Here is a 22,419-nt window from a genome sequence, read left to right on the forward strand (position 1 = left end):
GGGGCTGCAAGACCAGCAGTGAAATCCTGTTACCCCAGCCCAGGACAGAGCTGCAGAATTCCCCTTCTGCTGTTTCTCCACTAATCCCAAAATAAGGGCAGTTGCTGGGCAACCCAGAGCTATCTCAAAGCCTTTTGACTGGGGAGCATCCACAGTTCCCCGTTGCACATCCCTGCTTACACAACACCACAGCTGCACAACATCTGCAGGCGGGCACTGAGCTGCAGCCAGGTATCAGAACACTTATACAACCCCAGGAAAAGCACGGCTGAGGGATTAGCTACAATCACCAGGAATGTGGAAGCCTTGCATAAGGCAGTTTTGCAACTCCTTTGTCTGTGGAAAGCTATTAATTATTGTTTATTAGAGACCTGGAGTTGGGCAATGTCATGAATGACTGTTCGTGTAACATGGGACACAAACTTTTACAGATGCAACAGCTTTATTGGAATGAACAAGTGCAGGGAACCTTTTATTTGAAGCAACAACCTGCTGGTTCAGTTACCACCCCGCAGGCGCAGGACAAGGTGCAGAGTTGACTCCTTCTGGATGTTGTAGTCAGAGAGGGTGCGGCCATCTTCCAGCTGCTTGCCAGCAAAGATCAGCCTCTGCTGGTCAGGAGGGATGCCTTCCTTGTCTTGGATCTTGGCTTTGACATTCTCAATGGTGTCACTGGGCTCCACTTCCAGAGTGATGGTCTTGCCAGTCAGGGTCTTGACAAAGATCTGCATGCCACCCCTGAGGCGCAGCACGAGATGCAGGGTAGACTCCTTCTGGATGTTGTAGTCAGAGAGGGTGCGGCCATCTTCCAGCTGCTTGCCTGCGAAGATCAGCCTCTGCTGGTCAGGAGGGATGCCTTCCTTGTCCTGGATCTTGGCTTTGACATTCTCAATGGTGTCACTGGGCTCGACCTCAAGGGTGATGGTCTTGCCAGTCAGGGTCTTGACAAAGATCTGCATGCCACCCCGCAGGCGCAGCACCAAGTGCAGAGTGGATTCTTTCTGGATGTTGTAGTCAGAGAGGGTGCGGCCATCTTCCAGCTGTTTGCCAGCAAAGATCAGCCTCTGCTGGTCAGGAGGAATGCCTTCCTTGTCCTGGATCTTGGCCTTGACATTCTCAATGGTGTCACTGGGCTCGACCTCAAGGGTGATGGTCTTGCCAGTCAGGGTCTTGACGAAGATCTGCATTTTTCCCTGGAAGAGGGAAAACCCACCGTGCTTTAGCGACTGCCCCCCGTACCCGAAGCTGCACCCCGTCCGTGACGTCACAAAGCAAGCCCCGCCTACATCCATAGAGGGGCGGGGTCTCTACCCGCTTCCCCTTGCCGCCCGAGGCGCGCGCCCGCCACCATCTTGAAGCACCGCTGCGCCTGCGCGGCCGCCATTTTGCCAGTGGGCCCGCCACCGCCTCGCGGTGCTGCCGTTAAAGGGGAAAGCAACGTCCCAGCCCTCCCCCCGCCATCACTGTCCGCCATCGCCCCCAGCCGCAGCTCCTCAGCGCACACACCCCTCCCTTCCGCCCGGACGCCCAGCCCGTATCTAGGCCCTCCCTCGCCGAGCTCTCACCGCGGCGCCGCTCGGCCAAGCCGCCACCACAAACCTCACCCAGCGCCAACTGCGCCACGCATCCCTCCGCTAGGTGCTTATATGGCCCCCGGCGCCCCGCCCCCGCCTTCGGATCACTCCGCCGCGCACTATTTTCCTCGCGCCGCGCGCCTCCGCTTCCCTGCGTGGGTGAGGGGGCAGCGCGGCCGGGCGGCGCGGAGGGATCGGCGCCTCGCGCGAGTGCGCTGAGGCCGCCGCGCGCGGGACGGCGAGCGGCGGGAAAACCCGGCCTGGAGCCGCCGGAGCGGGGCCGCGGCTGGGCCGTCTCAGTGACCCCCAATGGGACACAGAGCCGCGCGTTAAAGTAGAAAACATAAAATGTTTCATTGTGTTCAGGGGTTTAAACACTGCAATTGCGCCCCTGCTTGAGAAACACCTCCTTGGCTTCCACCGCTAGGGCAAGGTGAGGGTCGGCTCTGCTTGCGGCCACACCGTGAGGGGGTTCCTGAGGGAAGGAGTTCGTGGCTTTATCCCGAGAGACGCCTCGAGTGTTATTTCTGTGTGAGAGAACCCAAACTGCACAGCGACTCCAGGCAACAGCTGGGAACAGCATGGAGCTTTGTCTGCAAGATTCAGGCAGTGCCATTTGCTTTGATTCGCCCACAAAATCCTTCATTTGGCAGCTCCCAAGGAAAATGGAAGGGACGCTGATAACACCCAAGGCTGCTCACCAGCAGGAAAGGAGCAAAAGCTTTGTGGTTTGAGGAGAAGTGCCTGTGTCTGCCTGACACATGGAGGGGAATGCTCTGAGGAGTTCTTTGCCCTCTGCTGCTTTGTGTTTGTTTTAACACTCACCACAGCTGTAGTGATAATAATCTCAAACACTCTGGTCATTTAGATGGGAAAAAAACCCCACAGAAGTCTTTTGGTAACTTCTCAGTGCTCAGTGGCTGATGCTGTGCTTTGGGAGTATATAAACATCAAAAACTGGAGAATCCTTGCAGGTTTAGGTCTTTCCTCAGCAGAAAGGGAATAATAATGGTAAGCTTAATAATGTTAAGCTTGTTCTTTTAGTTAGAAGGTGAGCACTTAGGAGGTTAGAAAATCATCAAAAAGGCACATGGGAAAGCCTTTTGTGACAAAAAGTCCATTACTGCATGCCTGTTACGGCAAACTGTCTCTTACATTCACATCCAGGGCACATTCCATAAGAACAGCTGCCAGGGAGCGATTTACAACAGGGATCTTCACACTTACCAGCGCTGGCTCCAAATAACAACTGGAAGTAAGATGAGTAAATAAACAGCACAAGGAGCTTTCCAGCCACCGCGGCAGGAAATGTCACTTTGCATTTGTCAGCGGGCAGCTCCTGCTGCTGGTAACCAGGCGGCGAGAGGGAGCAGCTGGCACTGAGCTGTGTGGATCAAAGCTGTGTCCTGCAGGCTCTGCGTGGGCTTTGCTCTCTCTGGACCAAACCTCTCAGCTGTGCCGTAGTTCCCAGCCTTCCCAGCCCCACGGAGTTTCTCCATGAGCCCGAGGAGATGGAAGCAGGGCGGTTGTTTCCTTGCGAGCTCTTCCCAAGCGGGCCTTGCAGAGCCAGGAGAAGCTCCTGAGTGTTCAGGAGTGCAGCCAGCTGTGGTTTCCTGGCTTCTGTCCTTCCCCTCTGGCTCCGGGAATGTGGAGCAGAGCCCCTGTGCTCTGTGTGGCTGCAGGGCTGCACCTCTGCCAGGCTCTGGGGTGTGGCAGTGTCAGCCTGGCATGAGTGGCGACTGTCCCCCTGCATTTCGGGGTTTGCTGCTTTGTCCTTCTTTTTGTGCCTCCTGCGTCTCATAATTCACCAACAGCCGTGTGTCTTTGCACAGGCCTGTGGAGAACCAAATGGAAAAAAACCACAAAAAACCAACACTTCATGCCACTGTGGGCCCATTTCGGCCGCACCCTCTGTCGTCTGTCAGTGTGCTGCTGCTTAGCGGGACGCGGTGACTTTGACTGGATAAAACATCACCAAAAAGCGGGAAAAAGGAGCATCCACGTGGAGATGCCGGGGATTGAACCCGGGACCTCATACATGCAAAGCATGCGCTCTACCGCTGAGCTACATCCCCCGGCCCGAGCTGCTGCCCCTGCCCACCGGTCAGGTCCGCGGTGAGCCGGCCCCGGTGCGGGGACGGGCGGACGGGACCGCACCGAGCCCCTCCGCCCGGCGGTGCTGCGGACGCTGCTGTGTACAGAGCCTGGTGCGACCCTCAGGCAGCCCTCAAAAAGACAGGGACGTGCTGGTTCGCACGCAGAAAATTGAATGGTTTTGCTACATTGGAAATCAGATAAATCCGTCCGGAAAGAAAAAAACAACTAAAGGAAAAAAAACATTGCCAACCTCCCCGTCGGGGAATCGAACCCCGGTCTCCCGCGTGACAGGCGGGGATACTCACCACTATACTAACGAGGACGGTATGGAGAATGGTTCCTTGCAAGTCAGGTCATGCCCGAGCCGTGGCCGCAGGACCTGCTCCATCGCCGCCGCTCGTCGGGAAGCGGCTCCCAACACAAAAGTCCCGCGCGCGGGAGTGCCTGCGATGGCACCGGCTGAGCCACCCGACGCAGGGACAGCAGCCTCTGCTCCCTCCGCTCGGCAGCAAAAGGAACCGTCTTGACAGTAAGGAGAAAAAAAAAAAAAAAACAAGAAAAACCTAAAAAGCTTCTGCCGAAACCCGGGATCGAACCAGGGACCTTTAGATCTTCAGTCTAACGCTCTCCCAACTGAGCTATTTCGGCGGGCGAGAGCGCCCTCGCTGGCCGTGGATACGACCCCGCCCCGCGCCCCACGGCGCCGCTGCCCAGCCGGTGCCCGCCCTCCCGCGCGGGTTCCGCCGCCCGGTTCCGGGCCGTCCGGCGATTCGCACCTTCCCGCGGGCATTTCCACTCCGAGGATCCCGGGGAGCCCCCAGGTACCGGCAGCGGCGGGGTTGTTCCACACGCACTCCGGGACACTCCGCTCGCCTTCCCTGGCACAAAACGCGGCTCTGCCGGCTTTGTCCCGCCTCTCCGGCGGGGGTTCCACGGCAGCGTCACAGACAAACCCCGTGCAGGACCACCCACAAAAAATGGCATCGGGGGCCAAAAGTAATTGTACCTCCCCGTCGGGGAATCGAACCCCGGTCTCCCGCGTGACAGGCGGGGATACTCACCACTATACTAACGAGGACGGGTACAGTAAGCATCCTTTTGCCTCGCTCCATGAGGGTACAGTCTCGCCCCAGGCGGAGCGGCCGCTGTCCCGCTCCGTTCCCGCAGTCGGGGCGCAGCGCGGGGCTCGGGCGATGCGAGGTGACAGCGCTGTCAGCGCGGTGTCACCGCCGGGCCCGGCCTGCGGCTCGGACTATGATTGTATAAACTGCGAGCAACAAGGAACCCATCGAGGGGATGTAGCTCAGTGGTAGAGCGCATGCTTTGCATGTATGAGGCCCCGGGTTCAATCCCCGGCATCTCCACTTTTTGCCCCAGCACTGCAGGCCGGTGGTTTTTGCTTTTTCCCGCCCCATTTTCGAGAGAGCTCGGTAACTGCCCGTTGCTTTTCTTCCCTCCCCGCAGCAGAGTGTGCAGAATTGTGCTGCAATTCCTGCTGAAGAAAGGGGCCCTGCCAAGAGCCCCCAGCACCGTCTTGCTTGGGGACATCCCAAACCCAGTGGTGCTGAAAAAACCCAAAAACCCCGTGTTTGACTGGAAACACAGCAAAGGGCTGCTTTCCTTCTGACTGCAGATCGAAAGTTGCTGTTTTTTCAGCTTTGGATGTTTTTGATGCTTGCTTGGGTCTTGGCCTTGCCCCTGAAGCATCTTTTTAGTATGTATGTGGGAATTATGGATACACATCCAGGCAGGTGGGCTGCACCAGTTCCCTTCAGGACACAGGGACAGGAGGGTCCCTGTCCAGACTTTCTCCTGCAGCAGTGTCACAAGCAGCAGCCATCAGCACAGTGAGAGCACTGGGTTTACCAAGCTCAAAAGGATCAGGTGGAGGGAAAGGTGAACTCAAGCTTCTTCCTTTCACCAATTAAACCATTCCCATCCCAACCCACAAATTTCCTCGTTTTTGTGCTTCCTGTCCTGAGCTGCTGCCCAGGTTCTGTCTGACACATTTCTCCCATCCAGATCAAGAGCTTGACATATTTATTACAGTTCATATGACTAATATAGTCCAAAGAGAAACTTCAGGTTAAAAAAAATATCTGTAAAATACAATGGATAAAATTATCCAAACATTAATATTATGAAATAACAGCCAAACAGCTGGCAGGACTTCTGGGAAAGCAGAACACAAAAGACATTCCTACAGTTGCTGAGTCCATGTGTGTCAGATTTCCAAGGAAAGCCTTGGAAAGCTCTCAGAACACCTCGGAGCAAAGGAGTCCATCAACACCAAGGGTCACAGGGTCACTGGTGGCCACTTCAGGGCGAGCTCCTGGTGCAGGGCCTCGGGCACCCACTGGCAATAGGCTGCAAGCAGATCTGCAGGGGGAGAGGAGCAGGTTCAGAGTTTGGCTGGAAAAATCTCTGGTGGGATCAGCCCCACTGGGAGCCAGGACCAGCAGGCACTGCTGGGGAGGCACAGGGGCAGCTCCACAGCAATCTGTGAGCCAGCACTGCAGCACCTTGCTGCTGCTGCTTCTGGGAAGGAATTCTTATCATCTGGCACCCCACATTGAAGAAAATCCATTTTACCAGGGAAAAAAAATTCAATATATCCATGGACAGAACTACCAGAGTCTGTACATTTCAACTGTGGCTGCAACTACAGGAAAAAAAAATTTAGAATACAAATAAATGTTGGTTTCTGAAGTGCCTTCTGTCATTTTTCCACAAGGGCACTACTGCTTCTGGTAAGAAAATAGGAAATTTTTGGAGATAAACAAATTAAATAGTCCATTTTTTTTAAATTATAAATCAATAGTGCTCGAGGCACCCCACAGACATGACTGATAATTAGGCAAGCAGAACACTTACATTTAGGATTTTTCTTCCATGCAGCCACCAAAGCATCACGATTATCACAGTTTTCTTTAACTAGAGCCTGCAGGAGGGCTTCAGTCCTGGGCTGAAGTCTGAATCAGAGACATGGAGCAATAAAACAACGTTCATTAGCCCAGCAGAGCCCAGCAGGCTGTGTGTCCTGCCCTGCCCTCACCACCCCAGCTCCCTTGGGACACAGCTCTTCCTGGTGAAAAATATCATTTTCCCAAGATCACAATCTCCACCACCCTTCTCAGCACTGAATTTTTTTTACATTTAGAAAGGAAGTGAAGAGTGCTTGGTGGAGAAAAGGAGCTGAGGTTTGTTTTCAACCACTTACTTACTTGGACCATGTCTTCAGCATTATGAGGGGACTGGACAGCAGGCACTGGCTGTAAGAACTCAGCTTTTTAATGACCTGAAAGATTTGTTACAACAATTACACAATTAATAAGGTAAATTAATTGTGGTGTGATAACAACCTGTAATGAACTTGTGCTACTACAGATTTCCATGTCACATTCTCCATCATCATGCCCTCCTATCCCTGTGTCCATCATCTTGTCCTGACTGACTTCTTGGACAATTCTTCTGTCTCAGGGTGGACAAAGACATGGGCTATAAGCTTTTTTTACTTTGCAAAAACAGCACTTAAATTTGGGGGAGTCTTTCACTGAAATACTGATTTTTCGTGTCTTTTTCTGTGTTTTAAAGATCCCTTCCCCACCTCATCAACCACAACAAACTCTTCCATCCACCAGCAAGCGATGAGGAACGGGGAGGCACAAAAAATGAAGCCACAAGGTTCATCTCCTCCAAAAAAACTGGGCTAAAAACTTCCTGATAACCTGAGGGAAATGGTGCAGCGGGAGCACACTCACCTTTCCTTCCAGCAGGAACCTGGCAAAGTGTTTGTAGCGCTCGATCCCCGCGGGAAAATCAACTTCCACAGCAGGGAGCTGCCAGCCCACCCGGTCTGCAAACAAAACCAAACAGCCCAGGTCCCCTCCCTGCTCCCCCAGGAGGGCACCTTGCCAGGCAGGGGGGACAGCACAGGGGCCAGGAGAGGTGGGGAGGGCACGGCCAGCCCCACCCAGCCCTCGCAGCACCCATCTCGGGGGGAAATACAATATTTAAATGCTATAAACCCCATGGATGTGCCCATCTCGGTGGGAAATCCAGTATTTAAACGCTGCAAACCCCGTGGAGGTGCCCCTCTCGGTGGGAAATCCAATATTTGAATGGTATAAACCCTGTGGAGATGCCAATCTCGGTGGAAAATCCAATATTTAAGTGCTACAAACCCCCCGGATGTGCCCATCTTGGTGGGAAATCCAGGATTTGAATGCTACAAACCCCGTGGAGGTGCCCATCTCGGTGGGAAATCCAATATTTGAATGCTACAAACCCCGTGGATGTGCCCATCTCTGTGGAACATCCAATATTTGAATGCTACAACCCCTATGGATGTGCCCATCTCGGTGGGAACTCCAATATTTAAATGCTATAAACCCCATGGAGGTGCCCATCTCGGTGGGAAATCCAGTGTTTGAATGCTGCAACCCCCTGGAGGTGCTCAAAGCCCCTCTCTGGACCTTCCTGGGGGAGGCAGGAGCTCGGAGCAGCTCCTGGGGGCACTTACAGAAGACGCTGGGTCTGTGGCAGCGAACCCGGCCCGTGCCAGGGCAGTAGGAGGGAGGGGGGCTCTCCAGAGGCTTCCCAAAGTGGCAGTAGGGTGGCAGCAGGGCAGGGATCCACTCGGGCTCCACTGCAGACACACCTGAGGAGGGAAAACACACCTGCATGCAGGCTGGCTGCCAAGGGCCACAGCTCAGTGGCAGCCCCAGGGGTACAGGGCACGGTCAGGGTCTCATCTCTGCAGATTCACTTGTGCCTCATTTTTTTTCAGACTTTTTATGTTGTAAAAAATCTGTTCAGGGATCAGCAGCAGGCAGCTGTGGTTGGCAGGGCTGGGGCAAAGCAGATATTTCAGCAGCTGAGATTTGCCCCAGCCAATTCTGCCAGATAAATAATTTAAAAAAAAAGGCCAATTCTCCTGATCCAGACCTAGGAAGCCTTAAGGATCCAAGTCCCAGGAGTAAGCACAGCAGAAGGGGAAACACTGTGCCAAGGCATTTGTGAGTTGCTCACCCACAGCACTCACCTTTCATGTACAGCTTTGTGGTCTCAACAATCTCCTGGTACACCACAAACTCTGGCAGCTCCTTGAAGAGGACTGAGCTGGGGTGGATGAACACTGGGTCCTCCAGGAGTGCAGTCTGAAAGGAGGCACAAAGATTGAAGCAGAGTAAGAGCAGTTACTGACAATCCAATTTCCTCACTGCACCTCACTTGAGTCTCTCTCAGGTGTACATTTGTAAGTGTTCCTGAAGTGGTGGTGGTTTTTAATAACCCCATCATCTTCTGCTTCACCTTCCCTGGGGACACCAAGCACTCCACAAGACGAACTCATGGTGCTTCTCAGCCCTTTTACAACATTTCCTACGTGAACACCAGGAGATGGCAACGCTGCAAACTTCAGTTCCACAGAGAGAACTGCAGGAAGCCAGCACAGGCATCCCCAGTGCTGCAGCCAGCCAGACACGTGGGCTGGCACAGGAGCACCTCTGCCCCGCAGGGAGGAGGAACTGAGCCCAGACCAGCTGCTCACCTTGTAGGCATTCTTCCACTTGTCATCCAGCAGCTCCTCTGCCTGAACCCTCCTGGCCAGGTGATCCCCCAGCCCTGCCAGCACGATCTGCCTCAGGTAGGTGACCTGAGCTTCCGTGGGGGGCTTCATCTTCGGGTCAACGTAGAGCCCAGCATCCCTGCAGACCGAGTTCACTGCGGGCAAAGCCAGGTGAGAGGAGGGGCAGCAGGACAAGGATCAGCTCTGTGTGGCTGTGCCAGCCCCCAGGAGAGAGCCAGCACAGCATTTCCCCCCAGCCCCTCACCTGCAGTGGTGAGCTGCCCTCGCAGGCGCCGGATCTCCAGCATGGCTTTGTGCCTCAGCCCGTTCTGCTCACAGAACTCCTGGGTGCACCCCGAGTATTCACAGGCCCCCACTGCTCCTGGAGGGACACAGGGGTCAGGGCTCCCAGGACACAGCACTGTCCCAGGCAAGGTGCCATTTCAGGGTTCCCATTGTGTTTGGGGGTGTCCCGATGAAGGGAGGAGTGATGAATCTGAATCCGTGTTCTCAGAAGGCTGAGTTATTATTTTAAGATAATAGATTTTAAAGAAATGTTATGTTATAGTCGTGTTATGTTATGGTTATGTGTTATGTTATCCTTATGTGTTATATATGTTATACTAAAGAATACAGAAAGGATACTTACAGAAGGCCAAAAAGATACTAATGAAAACTTGTGACTCTCCAGAGCCTCGACACAGCTTGACCTTGATTGGCCAATGAGTCAAAACAATTCACATGAAACCAATGGAACACTCACCTGTTGGTAAACAGTCTCCAAACACATTCCACGTGTGGGCACAGCACAGGAGGTAAAATTGCACATGTGGAATGTGTTATGGAGATTGTTTACCTGAAGTGATTTGTTAATTGGACACAGGTGGAAGTTGTTTTGAGTGATTGGCCAATCACTCAAAACACACAGGGGAGGCTCTGGCTGAGGGCTCAAGGTGACAGCAGGAGAACAGAACAAGGGGAATGGCACAGGGAATCTGTACCCAACATCACAGCACAAGGAATCTCTGTACTTAACATCACACAGAGGGAATGGCACAGGGAATCTCTGTACCCAACATCACACAAGAAGGGAATGGCACAGGGAATCAGGTCTGTACCTAACATCACCATGAGGTCCCCCAACTTCTGCATGGGCCCCTGCCCAGCCCAGACCTTCTTCATCTGTGCAAACCTGGCTCTCCTCCCCTTCAGCTGGGCTGCCTCCTCCTCACTGCCTGCAGGCCTGCAAGGAGCACAGAGCAGCACCCATGAGAGCTGTGCCTGCAGGCAGAGGGCACAGGGTGAGGGGGCACAGGCAGGCTCAGCCACTCACCTGTCCAGCTCCTCAAAGAGCTCCCTGACAGTCATGGCAGACACGATGGTGATGGTGTAGGGCAGGCACTGGTGCTGCCTGCTCAGGGCCAGCATCTTGGCGTAGCGGGGTGCCACGGGGAAAGTGGCCATCACTCTGCCCAGGGCACTGATGGGGCAGCTCAGCTTTGCTGCCAGCTGCTGCTTCAGCCTGGGCCAGGGGACAGAGAGCTCGTGTCATGAGGTGACTCTGAACTAGAACAAGTTTGTGCTCCCCGTTCTGGCAGCCCCATTCATCTGAGGTGTTTCCTCAGGCTGGTCCCCAAGGTCAGGGGGAAAGGTTCCTCTTCCTCCCAAGCACCCACCAGCCCTGCTGGGGCTCCAGCACAGTGTCTCCCTGCCCAGACACAGCAGGGCCAGGGAACAACCAGAGGGAAGCAGAGACTGAGCTGGGGGCAGTTTGTGAGCCAAAGGACATCCCTGGGTGTGAGGTGGGAGGGCAGCAGAGCCCAGGGTGCAGGGCAGCAGTGCATTACCTTCCTGTCATGGGGGGCTCCTTGAGGGCACCCAGGGCTATCAGCAGCTCCTCAGCTGCTGCCAGAGCTTCCGTGGGAGGAGGGGTTGGGAATGGGAAGTTGATGACCTAGGGAAACAAGAGCAAAGCCCCTCAGTCCACACTGACACAGCACCCACTGGGAAACCGTGAACGCAGCAAGGAGCTCTGCACGGGAGTGAAATCCTCCCCTCTGCTTATGTGGGACCAAAAAAACCCCTCAGGATGTTTGCCAGGAGTGAAAGGAAAGGACACATAATGGCAGGAAATGCTTGGAACAAAAACAGGAGGAAACAGGAACAGCAGAATCACCCTCAGCTGCCACAGACTGCAGGCACCGCCCAGGGCAGGCTGCTGGGAGGTCTGGATTTAAATGTTGAGCTTCTGAAAGTGCTCCAGGATCTCCAAAACACAGACCCTGCTTAGACAGGGCTTTTTTTTTAACCTCTAAGAAAATAAGAAAGCATTTACAGCTTGAACAAACAAGTCTGTTCAGGCCTAGTGGAATTCAGAGCAGCTTCTGCAATGTGCAGAACCAAAATGGACTCCCAGCATCTGCCCTTCTGCCACAAGGCACAGCCTCAAGCAATGACAATAAAATACATTTCTGTTTGTTTCTGGCTCCTAAGGGCAACCCCTTTAATGGGTGCTGTGGTACAAAGCCCTTTCCAACTCACCTTTTCTATATTTAATGCCTTCATTTGCAGAATCAGGTCTTCTACTGGTCGCTTTGTTATTTCTGGAGCAGAAAATTTCTCAAAGTCCATGAAAACTGCTGAAGAGTATAACCTAGTGGACCAGAAGTGTTATTAGATAGTCAAAAGAAATTTTAACTCCAAGGATATGCAGGAAAAATTAGCAAGGGAATAAAAAGAGAAAAAGGTAGCTGTGGATGGTATTTACATCATCAGATCATTATTTACAGGTTGGGGCTTTTGCCTTATTCACAAGTTAACTTGGCTCAGAGTTAAATCCACCTGGCCATAGTGAAATCTAACCTGACCATGAAAATCAGAGTTTTCAGCAAGAGAAATACAGGAGGACTGCAGCCACATCTGCAGCTGGACTGCTACCAACACCCTGACCCCCAGGGTGTCAGGCTGTGTTCTGACTCTGCCAGTGTTGTTTTAGTTTACTGCATTGTTTATCTTTTCCTTTTCTTCCCTTGTAAAGAACTGTTATTCCCTGCTCCCATATTTTTTGCCTGAGAGTGTCACAGACACATTTTATGAAAAATCCTTTTGTTAGGATCTTTTCTCCTGAGAAGCCTCAGAAATTAAATGTAAGCAATGATTACCTGCTGCTGTGGAATGCAACAGGTGGATCTGGGATTGGCCCCATGTGGTTGTTTTTAATTAATGGCCAATCCCAGCCCAGCTGTCTCAGACTCTCTGGTCACTCACAAGATTTTATTACCATTCCTTTCTTTTCCTTGCAAGCCTTGTGATGAAACCTTTCCTTCTACTCTTTTAGTATAGTTCTAATATACAATTTTAATATTAATGAAACAATAAATCAGCCTTCTGAAACACAGAGTCAAGATTCTCCTCTCTTCCCTCATAGTTCTAATATACAATTTTAATATTAATGAAACTATAAATCAGCCTTCTGAAACACGGAGTGAAGATTCTCCTCTCCTCCCTCGTCCTGCGAACACCACCACGTGAGAGCCCCTTAACTTAAAATTTACAGCAATTTGGAAAGGATGGGGGGTTAGGGGATTACATTTCCCATTTCAGGGGAGGCTCCCTGCTCAGCACCTCCTGGCTTTGGCAGGCAGGGCGCTGTGCTGTGCTGTGGGGCTGACCTGTAGCAGTGGCCGGGCTCGGTGCGGCCGGCGCGGCCGGCGCGCTGGTCAGCCGAGGCCTGGGACACCCAGGAGACCCTGAAGGACGAGACCCCCGTGATCCTGTCGTAGCAGCGCCGCTTCTCCCGGCCACTGTCCACCACGTACTTGATGCCAGGGATGGTCAGGGACGTCTCAGCCACGTTGGTGGCCACCACGCACAGCCTGGTGCCAGGAGGAGGAGGGCGGAACACCTGGGGAGAGAGGAGGGCATGGGAGGGGAGGGACAGGAAAGGGGGCAAGGAAAGTGTCACAAACATATTTTATGAAAAACCCTTTCCTTAGGATTTTTCCTCCTGAGAAGCTGAGAGGCCTCAGAAACAAAGTGTAAACAATGATTCTCAACTGCTGTGGAATGCAACAGGTGGATCTGTGATCAGTCTCATGGGGTTGCTTTTAATTAATGACAAATCACAGGTGCAGCTGTGTCAGGACTCTGAGCAATCACAAGATTTTATTATTCATTTCCTTTTCCAGCCTTCTGAGGTCTCCTTTCTCTTTTCTTTAGTATAGTTTTAGTATATAATTTTCTTTTAATATAAACATATATCATAAAATAATAAATCAGCCTTCTGAAACATGGAGTCAAGATTCTCATCTCTTCCCTTGTCCTGGGGACCCACAAACACCACCACAGGAAAGGGACAGGGAAAGGGACAGGGAAAGGGACAGGGAGTGGTCTTGGATGGGCTGCAGAGGGATGGCAGCACACCTGGCACTGCAAGGGGAATGCAGGAGGCAGAGCCGAGATCTAACCCCCTGTCCCCAGCTCTGGAGCTCTTTGTCCAGCTGGGTTAAGGCTCAGAAATGACCCCAGGGGCTGCAGGTGGGGCACACAGCAGCCCTGGGCTGTGTTCAGACACTGCTGCTGCCTCCAGAGACGGCAGGGAACACGGCAATCTGTTCAAGCTGCCACGTGCCCAGGGCCAGGATGGATTCAGGGACCCTGCAGGGCTGATCACCTCTCCCCCCCTGCTGAAGTGGCACATCAGGGACACCCCAAGGCCTGCCCCGAGCCCATCCCTGCCCACTGGGCCATTCAAGCTGACAGAATAGTCCAAGATGGGAATTTTATCCCTTGTGACTTCAGACAGCAATCACTGTTATCTGTGGGATCTCCTGCTCACTGTGACAATAAATCCTTTACCTTTGCCTGCTTCTCTGGTGCCAGCAAGGAATAGAGTGGGAGCACATACAGGGGCAGGGATGAGTCAGATTTCTCATCTGTGGGGAAACAAACCAACACTGCTCAGTCCAGCATCCAGGCTTAGTCCCAGCAACATCTGCACAAACACCACTTCTCTAAAACCAGGAAAGCAACTGGTACAAACTGGTACCAGTAACTGGGACTGGAACACCTGAGCAGCTTTGCCTGGTGCCACAGCTCAGCACAGGACAAACAGCTCAAGTCACTCCTGTCACAGGTGACAGGAGACAGGGATTCCTTCTTTCACATGTGCCAAACCTTCTTCTGAGTCTCCATCCCCTAAGTCCAGGTCCAGATCAGAGCCTGCAGCATCATCATCACTGTCAATGTCTCTGTCCTCATCTCCTTCATCCGGTGGTAACACGGAGTAATTGTTCAGATCAATTTTGGGCAGTGACTGAGAAAGAGAAAGATGAAAACAGCACATTAAGAGGGGGACACAAGCAGCACTCTCATTGCTTTGGAAGCAAAGCTGAGCCACAGACTCACATTTCTTAGGCCTTCTCAGGTGCAAAATAAAGTATTTGCAAATCAGATGGTTTTTAAATTGGAGGCATTGCAAAAGCATACAATGCCAAATTCCATTCCACCTCTATATATTGTCATTTATTTTAACACTCTTAGAAAGAAGAGAACTGGCCTCATAATCCAGATAGGTCTAACAAATGTTCAGAAGTTTCTGTCAAGATGGGCTAGTCTTAGAATTTCATCTGTCAAACCCAATCCAAATTTTGGACAACAGATGGTGAGATGAGGGGCAGCCCTAGTGCCAGCAAGTCTGGAGCTCCTTCCATTCACCTTTTAGTGGTCAGTACTCAATCTAAACTAATCTCCTGCCCACGACATCCAGAGTTTCAGCACTCTGCAGCACTGAGGGCACACCTGTGGGCCTCAGGCAGGTGTGGAAGGGCTGGTGAGAGGCAGAGCCACACAGCAGTGCTGCCTGCTCCCCCTGTCTCACACATTACCAGCACTCTCCTCCGCTTCCTCGAGTTCCTGAATTTCCTGATTTCTTCCACTGAGTCTTCTTTGTCAGCCTCTCCCCCTGAAAAGCAGCAGTGGCACAGCTGTCAGCTGAGCATGCCTTCCTCTTGGGAAAGGTAGAGGAGTCTGGTCCCACTCCCACCCTTCTGGATGCACGGCGTGGAAGAAGCAAACTAAAGGCAAAGGGGAACTGGAAAGGATCTTTTCCCAAACTCAAACCAGCACAAAATTTAACACCCCAAACCTTGTCTTGGGTGGTTTTAAAATAAAAGTTCATATTTTTAGATGCAAAGCAAGCTCACTTCTCAGTGGGATAATTGAACAGTTTCTACAGCATCACCTGCAGTGTTGTTTTTTTGGTATGGGAATGCTTTCCTTAATCTTCTGCACAGAGAGTGAACTTCTGCCTGGCCTGTTAAAAACACCAAAATGCCACCTGCAAGAGAAAAAAAAAAATGAAAAAACACAACAACAACAAGCTCTGGACATGTTCAGTATGAGCAATGTGAGGGGCTCTCAGCAGTGAAGGTCTCTTACCTGCAGGCAGCATCCGGTGGATTTTACAGACCTTCCTGAAGCACTCCCCACTGTAATCATCCAGGGGGGTTTTCTTGTTAAAATGAACAGTTACAGGGAACTGCCTTGCATCCACCTGGAGAGCAAACACCAAATAAAGGTATTTGTACAAATAAAGAGTTTGTTTGCACAATCATTACAGCCAGAAAAGCTCACCTTGTATTTCTGTTCACCTCTAGGGTTTGGTGCCCTACAAAACACCAAATCCACAGAAATTACTGGTGTCTGCTCCACCATAAAACCATGCTAGAAACCAAATCTTTCCCCCCTTTTCACATCAACTCAGATTGAGGCTTTCTAGTTCCCCTGAACCACACCTTAAGAGTTTCTCAAGGTAATCAGATTCTGCCAGGGCAGTTTTCTGATAAAAGGTGGAAAGAAAAACACCAAGTCCCAAAAGAAACAATAGCCTAAACAAAAATGACTGTTTTTAAATCGGTTATCTGAAATATTTCAGCACCAGCTGGGAAGATTAGAGTGCTCCTGGCTGTGTTTCAGCTGCCAGGGAGGGGACAGTACCTGGATGACAGGAGGTGTAACAGAGAACAGCCTGGTGTTGGCAGTGAAATCCTCCACACGCAGAGTCGCAGACATGATGATCAGCTTCAGGGGCAGCCCCTTCTGCAGGGACACAGATCTGTCACCCCCTGCCCAAACAGCTCCTCCCCAGCACTGCTGCTGGCCAGTGCAGCAATAAACACCCTGCTTTCCCCCAGGCTGCTGCAATTCAATTATCTGCACTCTGAGTCTCAGTCACCTCTTGGTACTGAGCTGTGCCATTTCCCCCTGGGTGCAGGCTCTGTGCCTCTTCAACCATACAGAAAGAGAAATGTGTTAACTGAGTGTTATTTCTGTCAGATTTCCTTGGAATTCCCCACCACAGAGCCTCTTCATGTGGAACATCCCCTCCCTGGCACATCCATGTCCAGAGCAGGAGCCCTGCCCCTCCTGATGCCCTGTGCAGGCTGCCCTGGAGCAGAGGCTGGGCAGAGCTGAAGAATAAAGCAGAGATTTATCCAAAGGATCTCCTCCATGGACCCACCTGGGGCAGCACCAGAACCCAGCCAGGGCTGCACCCAAGAGGAACCAAAATGGTCCCAAAATGAACCCAAGGTGAACCAAAATGGTCCCAAACTGAACCCAAGATGAACCAAAATGGTCCCAAAATGCCCCACTGGTCACAGGGTCTTTCTCTTTGATAAATTCTGCTCCATTTGCACCTTGCAGTTCATTGTCCCATCCCAGCTTCAGCCCCATCCTTGTTTTCCTCTCTCCAGCCCACGGGGTTTGTGCTCCGGGGCTGAGATTTGGGTCATTTGTCCTTGGTCCCAGCTGGAGCAGGAATTGTTTTGTCTCCCTGCTCTGTGCACAGAGCTCAGCATCCCCTGATGTGAGCCCAGCCCCACCCACTGAAGCAGCCCAGAATGTGAAACACAGAAAAGCCAAAGCTGAGGGATCACATCACCTTGTGACGGAGGGGCACGATGCGGGACAAGAGGCCGATCAGGATGTCTGTGTACATGCTCCTCTCGTGGGCTTCATCAATGATGATGACTTTGTACTTGGAAAGCAGAAAGTCCTGAGGGGAGAGACGGATTTCAGCACAGGAGGCCCCAGCAAGGATGTCTGGGTCAGGACAGCCCACAGCCACACAAGCACTGAGCCCATCCCCAGCTCTGTTTCTCACTCAGTTTCATGCACTCACCCTACACAAGGCAGCCTGGTTCCCAAGCCTCTTCTTGCTCCCATTTTCCCCAGGAACATAACCTAATGTTTAGGGGCTTGGGCAGGAATATCAAGGGTAGAGATGAAATAAATCTCTGGTGCTGAAAGGGATTCTGATTTGAAAGACTGGCAACAAGCCCACATTGGCCTCTCTTCCCAGCTATACAAAAAAATTCCCTTTTTATAACCCTGAGGACAGCAAGTCACCTTCTGAATCTCCTTGAGCAGCACACCGTCTGTCATGAACTTGATCTGCGTTTCATCCGTCACGTTCCCCTCGTAGCGGATTTGATAGGAAACCACTCTGTGGGGAAACACCCAGGCAAAGGCACAAAGTCCTTGTCACCCACAGAGCACCTCAGTGCCACCTCCCAGCAAGGTCCCAAGGCTTTCTGAGGCTCACCTGTGTGACAGGTTCATCTCCTTGGCCACCCTCTGGGACATGGACACAGCGGCCACGCGCCGAGGCTCCGTGATCCCAATGATGCTGCCAGAACTAAAGGGGTGAGGAGAGGAAAAGGAGGAATTGTTTTAATTACACGAGGAGCAGCTCCAAAAATGACAACAGGGTCTCTCACTGATGGCTCTAGATTAATGGCATCAGTCACACAGGCTCAGTCTAAGTTACAGGTGGAATAAAACCACAGACAGGGAGCTTTGGGATTCCCATCTGTTGTATCTGTACTGATCTGAAGCTGCGTGGATTGCAGCCAGGTTTTTCCCAAAATGCTGTCTCTGCAATTCCATTTGCTGCACATACAATCCAACTCCTACCTGGCATATCCAGCTTCGTAGAGGAACTGAGGCACTTGAGTGGTTTTGCCACTTCCTGTCTCTCCACATATGATCACGATGGGATTGTCATTAATGGCTTCCATGACCACTTGTTCTTCAGCAAGGATGGGAAGCTTTAGTCTTGCCTCCTAAACAGCATAAAACACGTATTTTAGTTGCATTGTTTCTCCATCCTTTTTTGTTTTCCTCAGGATTGAAAACTGTTACTTTCCTCAAACCATAAAACCCACAAAAGGAATTCTGCAAGCCCGTGACTCAGAAATCTCTAAACCAGTCCATACCACACGAGCATGGCTGAGAACCAGACTCATCAGAGCAGCTTCCCAGCAAGCAGAGGGAATTGCAGGCCCTGGGTTGCTTAATCCAGCCCTTCAAGGGAAAACTCATTTCACAACTCCCTCACCTGCTAACGCCCATGCAAAGCTTTTCCTGTTCCTGCACAATGCCCTACCTACAACAAATGGGACAAAACCACCCAGCATAAGGGACAAAACAGCAGAGGGACTTCAGAAGACTTTCCAGCAAAGGACTGTGAATAGATTCTGGATGTAAAACTAAAGATAAATGCTAACACCCTAAATAAGCTGAGTTTTCCTGCTGCTGGAGCAGAGCTGAGTGCACCCAGCTGCTGGAACACACCATCCTCCCCAGCCCCTCTGAGAAGCACTGTGCTGTTCACAGAGCCTCACCTGAATCTCAGGACTCCTGTCCACAGGGATGAACACTGCAGGCTTGCAGGGAGCCTTGCTGGGAGCTGCCAGGGGCACGGGGGCTCTGGGAGCAGCTGCAGGCTGCTCAGCCCCTGCCTTCCCCACTCCTCCCTCTGCCTCTTCAGCAGCATTCCCAGCACTGGCTGAGGACTTCTCAGTGTCTGCTTTCTGCTCTTCCTCCTCCTCCTCAGAGCTGCTGGGCTCTTCCTCAGGCTCTGGTTCTGAACCTGAGCTGTGCCTTCTCTTGTTGGCACCACTGATGCTCCTGATCCTTTCAGGGACATCAGTCCTTGGCTCCTGTGTCACCCTGGAAACAAAACATCCACCTGTGAACTGTGTTCTGGCACCTCAAACCAGACATGACTTCCCCAAAAACCAGGATCTCCTCTCCTGGAGGTTTTCATAACTCTGCCAGGTAAAGCCTTGGCTTTGATGGATGCATTTGTATGTAAGCATTTCCTGTCCTGGGATTTATCCATTTCTTCTGAAGGTATCTTTGTAGTTTAATCTGCAAATGCAGCTTTTGATAAATCTAGCAGCTATGGTCAACATCAGTAGATGTCTTCCAGCCCAAGAAAATAAGTGTTTATTCACCAATTTTGTACTTTAGCACAATTGCTAAAAGCCTGCAGATTGTGTCACCCTCCTCATCCCATAGGAAAGACCAAGTTCTTTTAACTAACATCCTCTCATACAAGAAAATAACTATCCCATTACCAGATAAAAATAGCAAATGATTTAACTCCTTCCATTCTGAAGAACCCATTTGCACCAAGAAGAAGAAAAAAAACCAAGGGGAAGTTCAGGATGTTGCTGTTCAAACACAGTGACCAGTTGCAAAATCCCTTTACCTTTTAGCCTGATACATGCGCTCCCCAGTCCCCAGTTTGGAAGTTGTGTACAGGAGCTTCATTTCTGCCTCAGAAGCCTGGACCTCGTTCAGCTTGCTCAGCAATTCAGCTCTCTGTTTGGGGAAAACAACAAAAATCAGTGCTTGCTGTGAGCAGGAAAGGATTTCATTGCAAGATTTGCACTTGAGCATTCCAAGGTGTGCTCTGGCAAATCCTGCTGTGCAGCTGGAAAAGCTTCCTGCTGCTCCAGGGTCAGTCCTCCCTGGTGCAGATTTCAGCCCTGTACCAGAGCAAAAATAGAAATGGGGACTTGACATGACAGCAGTGAGCAGCTCAGCTGCACCCTAGAAACAGCAGCAAAGAAAAGAGATTGAAATGAACCACTGGGATGAGGCCTGGAGCAAGGGGAGCCTCAAATCCCTGCCCTGGGACACGGCATGGCAGGAGGTCAGGCAGCCACAGGGTGAAACTGCCTCCAAAACCAGAGCTCCTCTGTGAGAGCCACTGCTCAGGCACTGACAGGACCAGGAACTTTGCCTGGAAAGGTTTGACAAAGACAGAAAAGCTCTTATTTCCCACACTGCAAATACACCACAAACATTGCAGAAGCACTGGCAGGTGAATGCTGGGGTGCAGAGGGGTTTGCAGGTGCTCACAGCACCCATTCCACAGACTGCTTTTAAAATGCAAAACCAGCACTGCCTGCCAGTGACAGACTCCACAGCACTTGGGCAGAACAGAACCCAGGCTCACAGAGGATGTGTTCCTGCACAGGGGATCTGTTCCTGCACATAAGGGATGTGCTCCTGCAGCTCTGAGAGGGCAGGGAGTGCCTTACCCCCCTGGGTGCTGCAGCTCTGCCCCAATGCCCAGCAAAGTGGGGGCTGATGCTGCTGTAGCATCACCCTCATCACCTGCACACCCCTGAGAGCTCACACCTGAGATTTCACAGCCCTCACCATCCTCACCATCACCCACCCTCCCCACACACCAACACCAAAGCCTCATTTTAAGAGAAGGGCACACAGCTGCTGTTGTCAGAAACAGCAGCATACCTGTTTTTTCTTCTCCTTCTGCTCCAAAACCTTCTGCAGGTTTTTCTTCTGTTTCTTGCTCAGGGGTTTCTTCTGCTGCTGCACAGCACAGGAGACTTTTTTCTTCTTGGCTTTTTTTGCTGGCAGGACCAGGGCATTGCTTTGGTCAATTCCCTTCAGCGTTGCTCCATCTGAAGGAAGGGTTGGATTATTTTCAGCACTCTGCTTAGCAGGCTTATCAAGCACCAGGCCAGATTTAGCTGCTTCAAACAAACACAACCCTCATGCCCAGCCAAAGAAAATCCTGCAACCTTAGCAAGGGCAAAACACCTCAAAAGTGGGCATTCAATAACCCTGAGCTTTCTATAGCCCTGAGGGCGATTCTCCAAGATTCATGTAACAATATTGTGCAATTTTTGCCTTTTTACTCAATCCCCCAGGGTCAGGACACAGTGTCCCCTGGGGTGACTCCCCAGCATCCTGCTTCACCCGGGCACCAGTGGATTTTAATACTAAAAAACTGCATTACTAGATTCTGAGTAATAAAAATAGAATAACAAATGTAATTTTTTTAAAAGTAACACCATTAAAAAAAAAAAAGTTCGAGAAAGCGAATGTTTAACATAAGAGATATGTTTAGTAGCTGCTTTAATAAATAATGGGACCACTGAGTGATTCGGAAGGGACCCAAGCACAACTCCTGAGCTCCCTGGAGGCTGCTCTAACAGAGCTGACCCGAGATCACGGAACCAGGGAAAGAATTCGGCTGGAAAAGCCCTCTGAGATCACCGAGCCCAGCCTGGAGCCCGACACCAGCGTCGGGCGAGAGCCACAGGCAGGCACGGAGAGCCCACCGCGTCCCCGGGGGGTTTAACAGCAACAACAACGCTTCCGATAAAAATGTCACAAAAGCACAGCAGAGGCAGGGCGGCAGCTGCGGTCCCTTCCAGCCCGGGTATGAACCCCATGAGCACAGCACAGCCCGGCCCGGCCGCACCTCCCAGCTCCAGCGGCACCTCCGGCGGCAGCTCCGGCGGCTCCGCGGGGCCCTGCGCCTGCCGCGCCTTCCAGTTGTGCCGCCGGCGCGCTCGGCCCATGGCGGCGACGGGGACAGGGGCACGGCACGGCACGGCAGGGCCCGGTACGGTACGGTACGGTACGGTACGGCAGGGCCCGACCCGGCACGGCCACACGTGCGGCCCGCACTGCCGCCACTTCCGGGCCAGCGGGGTCTCGCGAGAAAGGCGGGAATGGGGCGGGAATGGGCGGGAAAAGGGAGGGAATGGGCGGGAAAAGGGGAGGGAATGGGCGGGAAAGGGGAGGGGAAAAGGCGGGAAAGGGGAGGGAGCGGACGGGAGCATGCGCGCGGTGGCCCCACGGGATCTGGACCGCCCCGCCCCGCCCCACCCCGCCCCGCCCCACCCCACCCCACCCCATCCACCCCATAGATCCCATCCCACCCCTTCCCTCCCATTCCACCCCACCCCATCGAGTCCATCCCATATTACCCATCCCATCCCATCCCATGGATCCCACCCCACCCCATCCCATGGATCCCATCCCACCCCTTCTCTCCCATTCCATCCC

General features: G+C 52.2%; 2 protein-coding genes across 3 annotated transcripts; both read right to left on the bottom strand.

Annotated features, from left to right (window-relative positions):
• Nucleotides 1–397: 397 nt before the first annotated feature.
• On the bottom strand, nucleotides 398–1,747 carry UBB (ubiquitin B). 2 transcript variants are annotated; one of them, XM_084216928.1, is made up of 2 exons: nucleotides 1,605–1,747; nucleotides 398–1,193 (listed from the first exon to the last, which is right to left on the bottom strand). In XM_084216928.1, the coding sequence occupies exon 2, from the start codon at nucleotides 1,185–1,187 to the stop codon at nucleotides 498–500; it is 690 nt and encodes a 229-aa protein (XP_084073054.1). In that variant the 5' UTR covers nucleotides 1,188–1,193; nucleotides 1,605–1,747; the 3' UTR covers nucleotides 398–497. The 2 variants fall into 2 exon arrangements, with proteins under 2 accessions (XP_084073054.1, XP_084073053.1); XM_084216927.1 differs by having other exon boundaries at nucleotides 399–1,193; nucleotides 1,566–1,723.
• A 3,957-nt stretch (nucleotides 1,748–5,704) lies between these two features.
• On the bottom strand, nucleotides 5,705–22,032 carry DHX37 (DEAH-box helicase 37). The gene is made up of 27 exons (XM_084217308.1): nucleotides 21,830–22,032; nucleotides 20,854–21,023; nucleotides 19,799–19,911; nucleotides 18,927–19,254; nucleotides 18,217–18,365; nucleotides 17,846–17,938; nucleotides 17,650–17,746; nucleotides 17,183–17,296; nucleotides 16,237–16,338; nucleotides 15,679–15,793; nucleotides 15,482–15,577; nucleotides 15,126–15,202; nucleotides 14,416–14,554; nucleotides 14,098–14,174; nucleotides 12,912–13,144; nucleotides 11,782–11,893; nucleotides 11,088–11,194; nucleotides 10,574–10,762; nucleotides 10,359–10,483; nucleotides 9,506–9,622; nucleotides 9,223–9,395; nucleotides 8,716–8,830; nucleotides 8,194–8,331; nucleotides 7,433–7,527; nucleotides 6,896–6,969; nucleotides 6,546–6,643; nucleotides 5,705–6,050 (listed from the first exon to the last, which is right to left on the bottom strand). The coding sequence occupies exons 1-27, from the start codon at nucleotides 21,927–21,929 to the stop codon at nucleotides 5,968–5,970; spliced, it is 3,429 nt and encodes a 1,142-aa protein (XP_084073434.1). The 5' UTR covers nucleotides 21,930–22,032; the 3' UTR covers nucleotides 5,705–5,967.
• Between the last annotated feature and the right edge of the window lie 387 nt (nucleotides 22,033–22,419).

Source organism: Fringilla coelebs (assembly GCF_963513975.1).
Source record: "Fringilla coelebs genome assembly, chromosome: 17".
Lineage (NCBI taxonomy): Eukaryota > Metazoa > Chordata > Aves > Passeriformes > Fringillidae > Fringilla > Fringilla coelebs.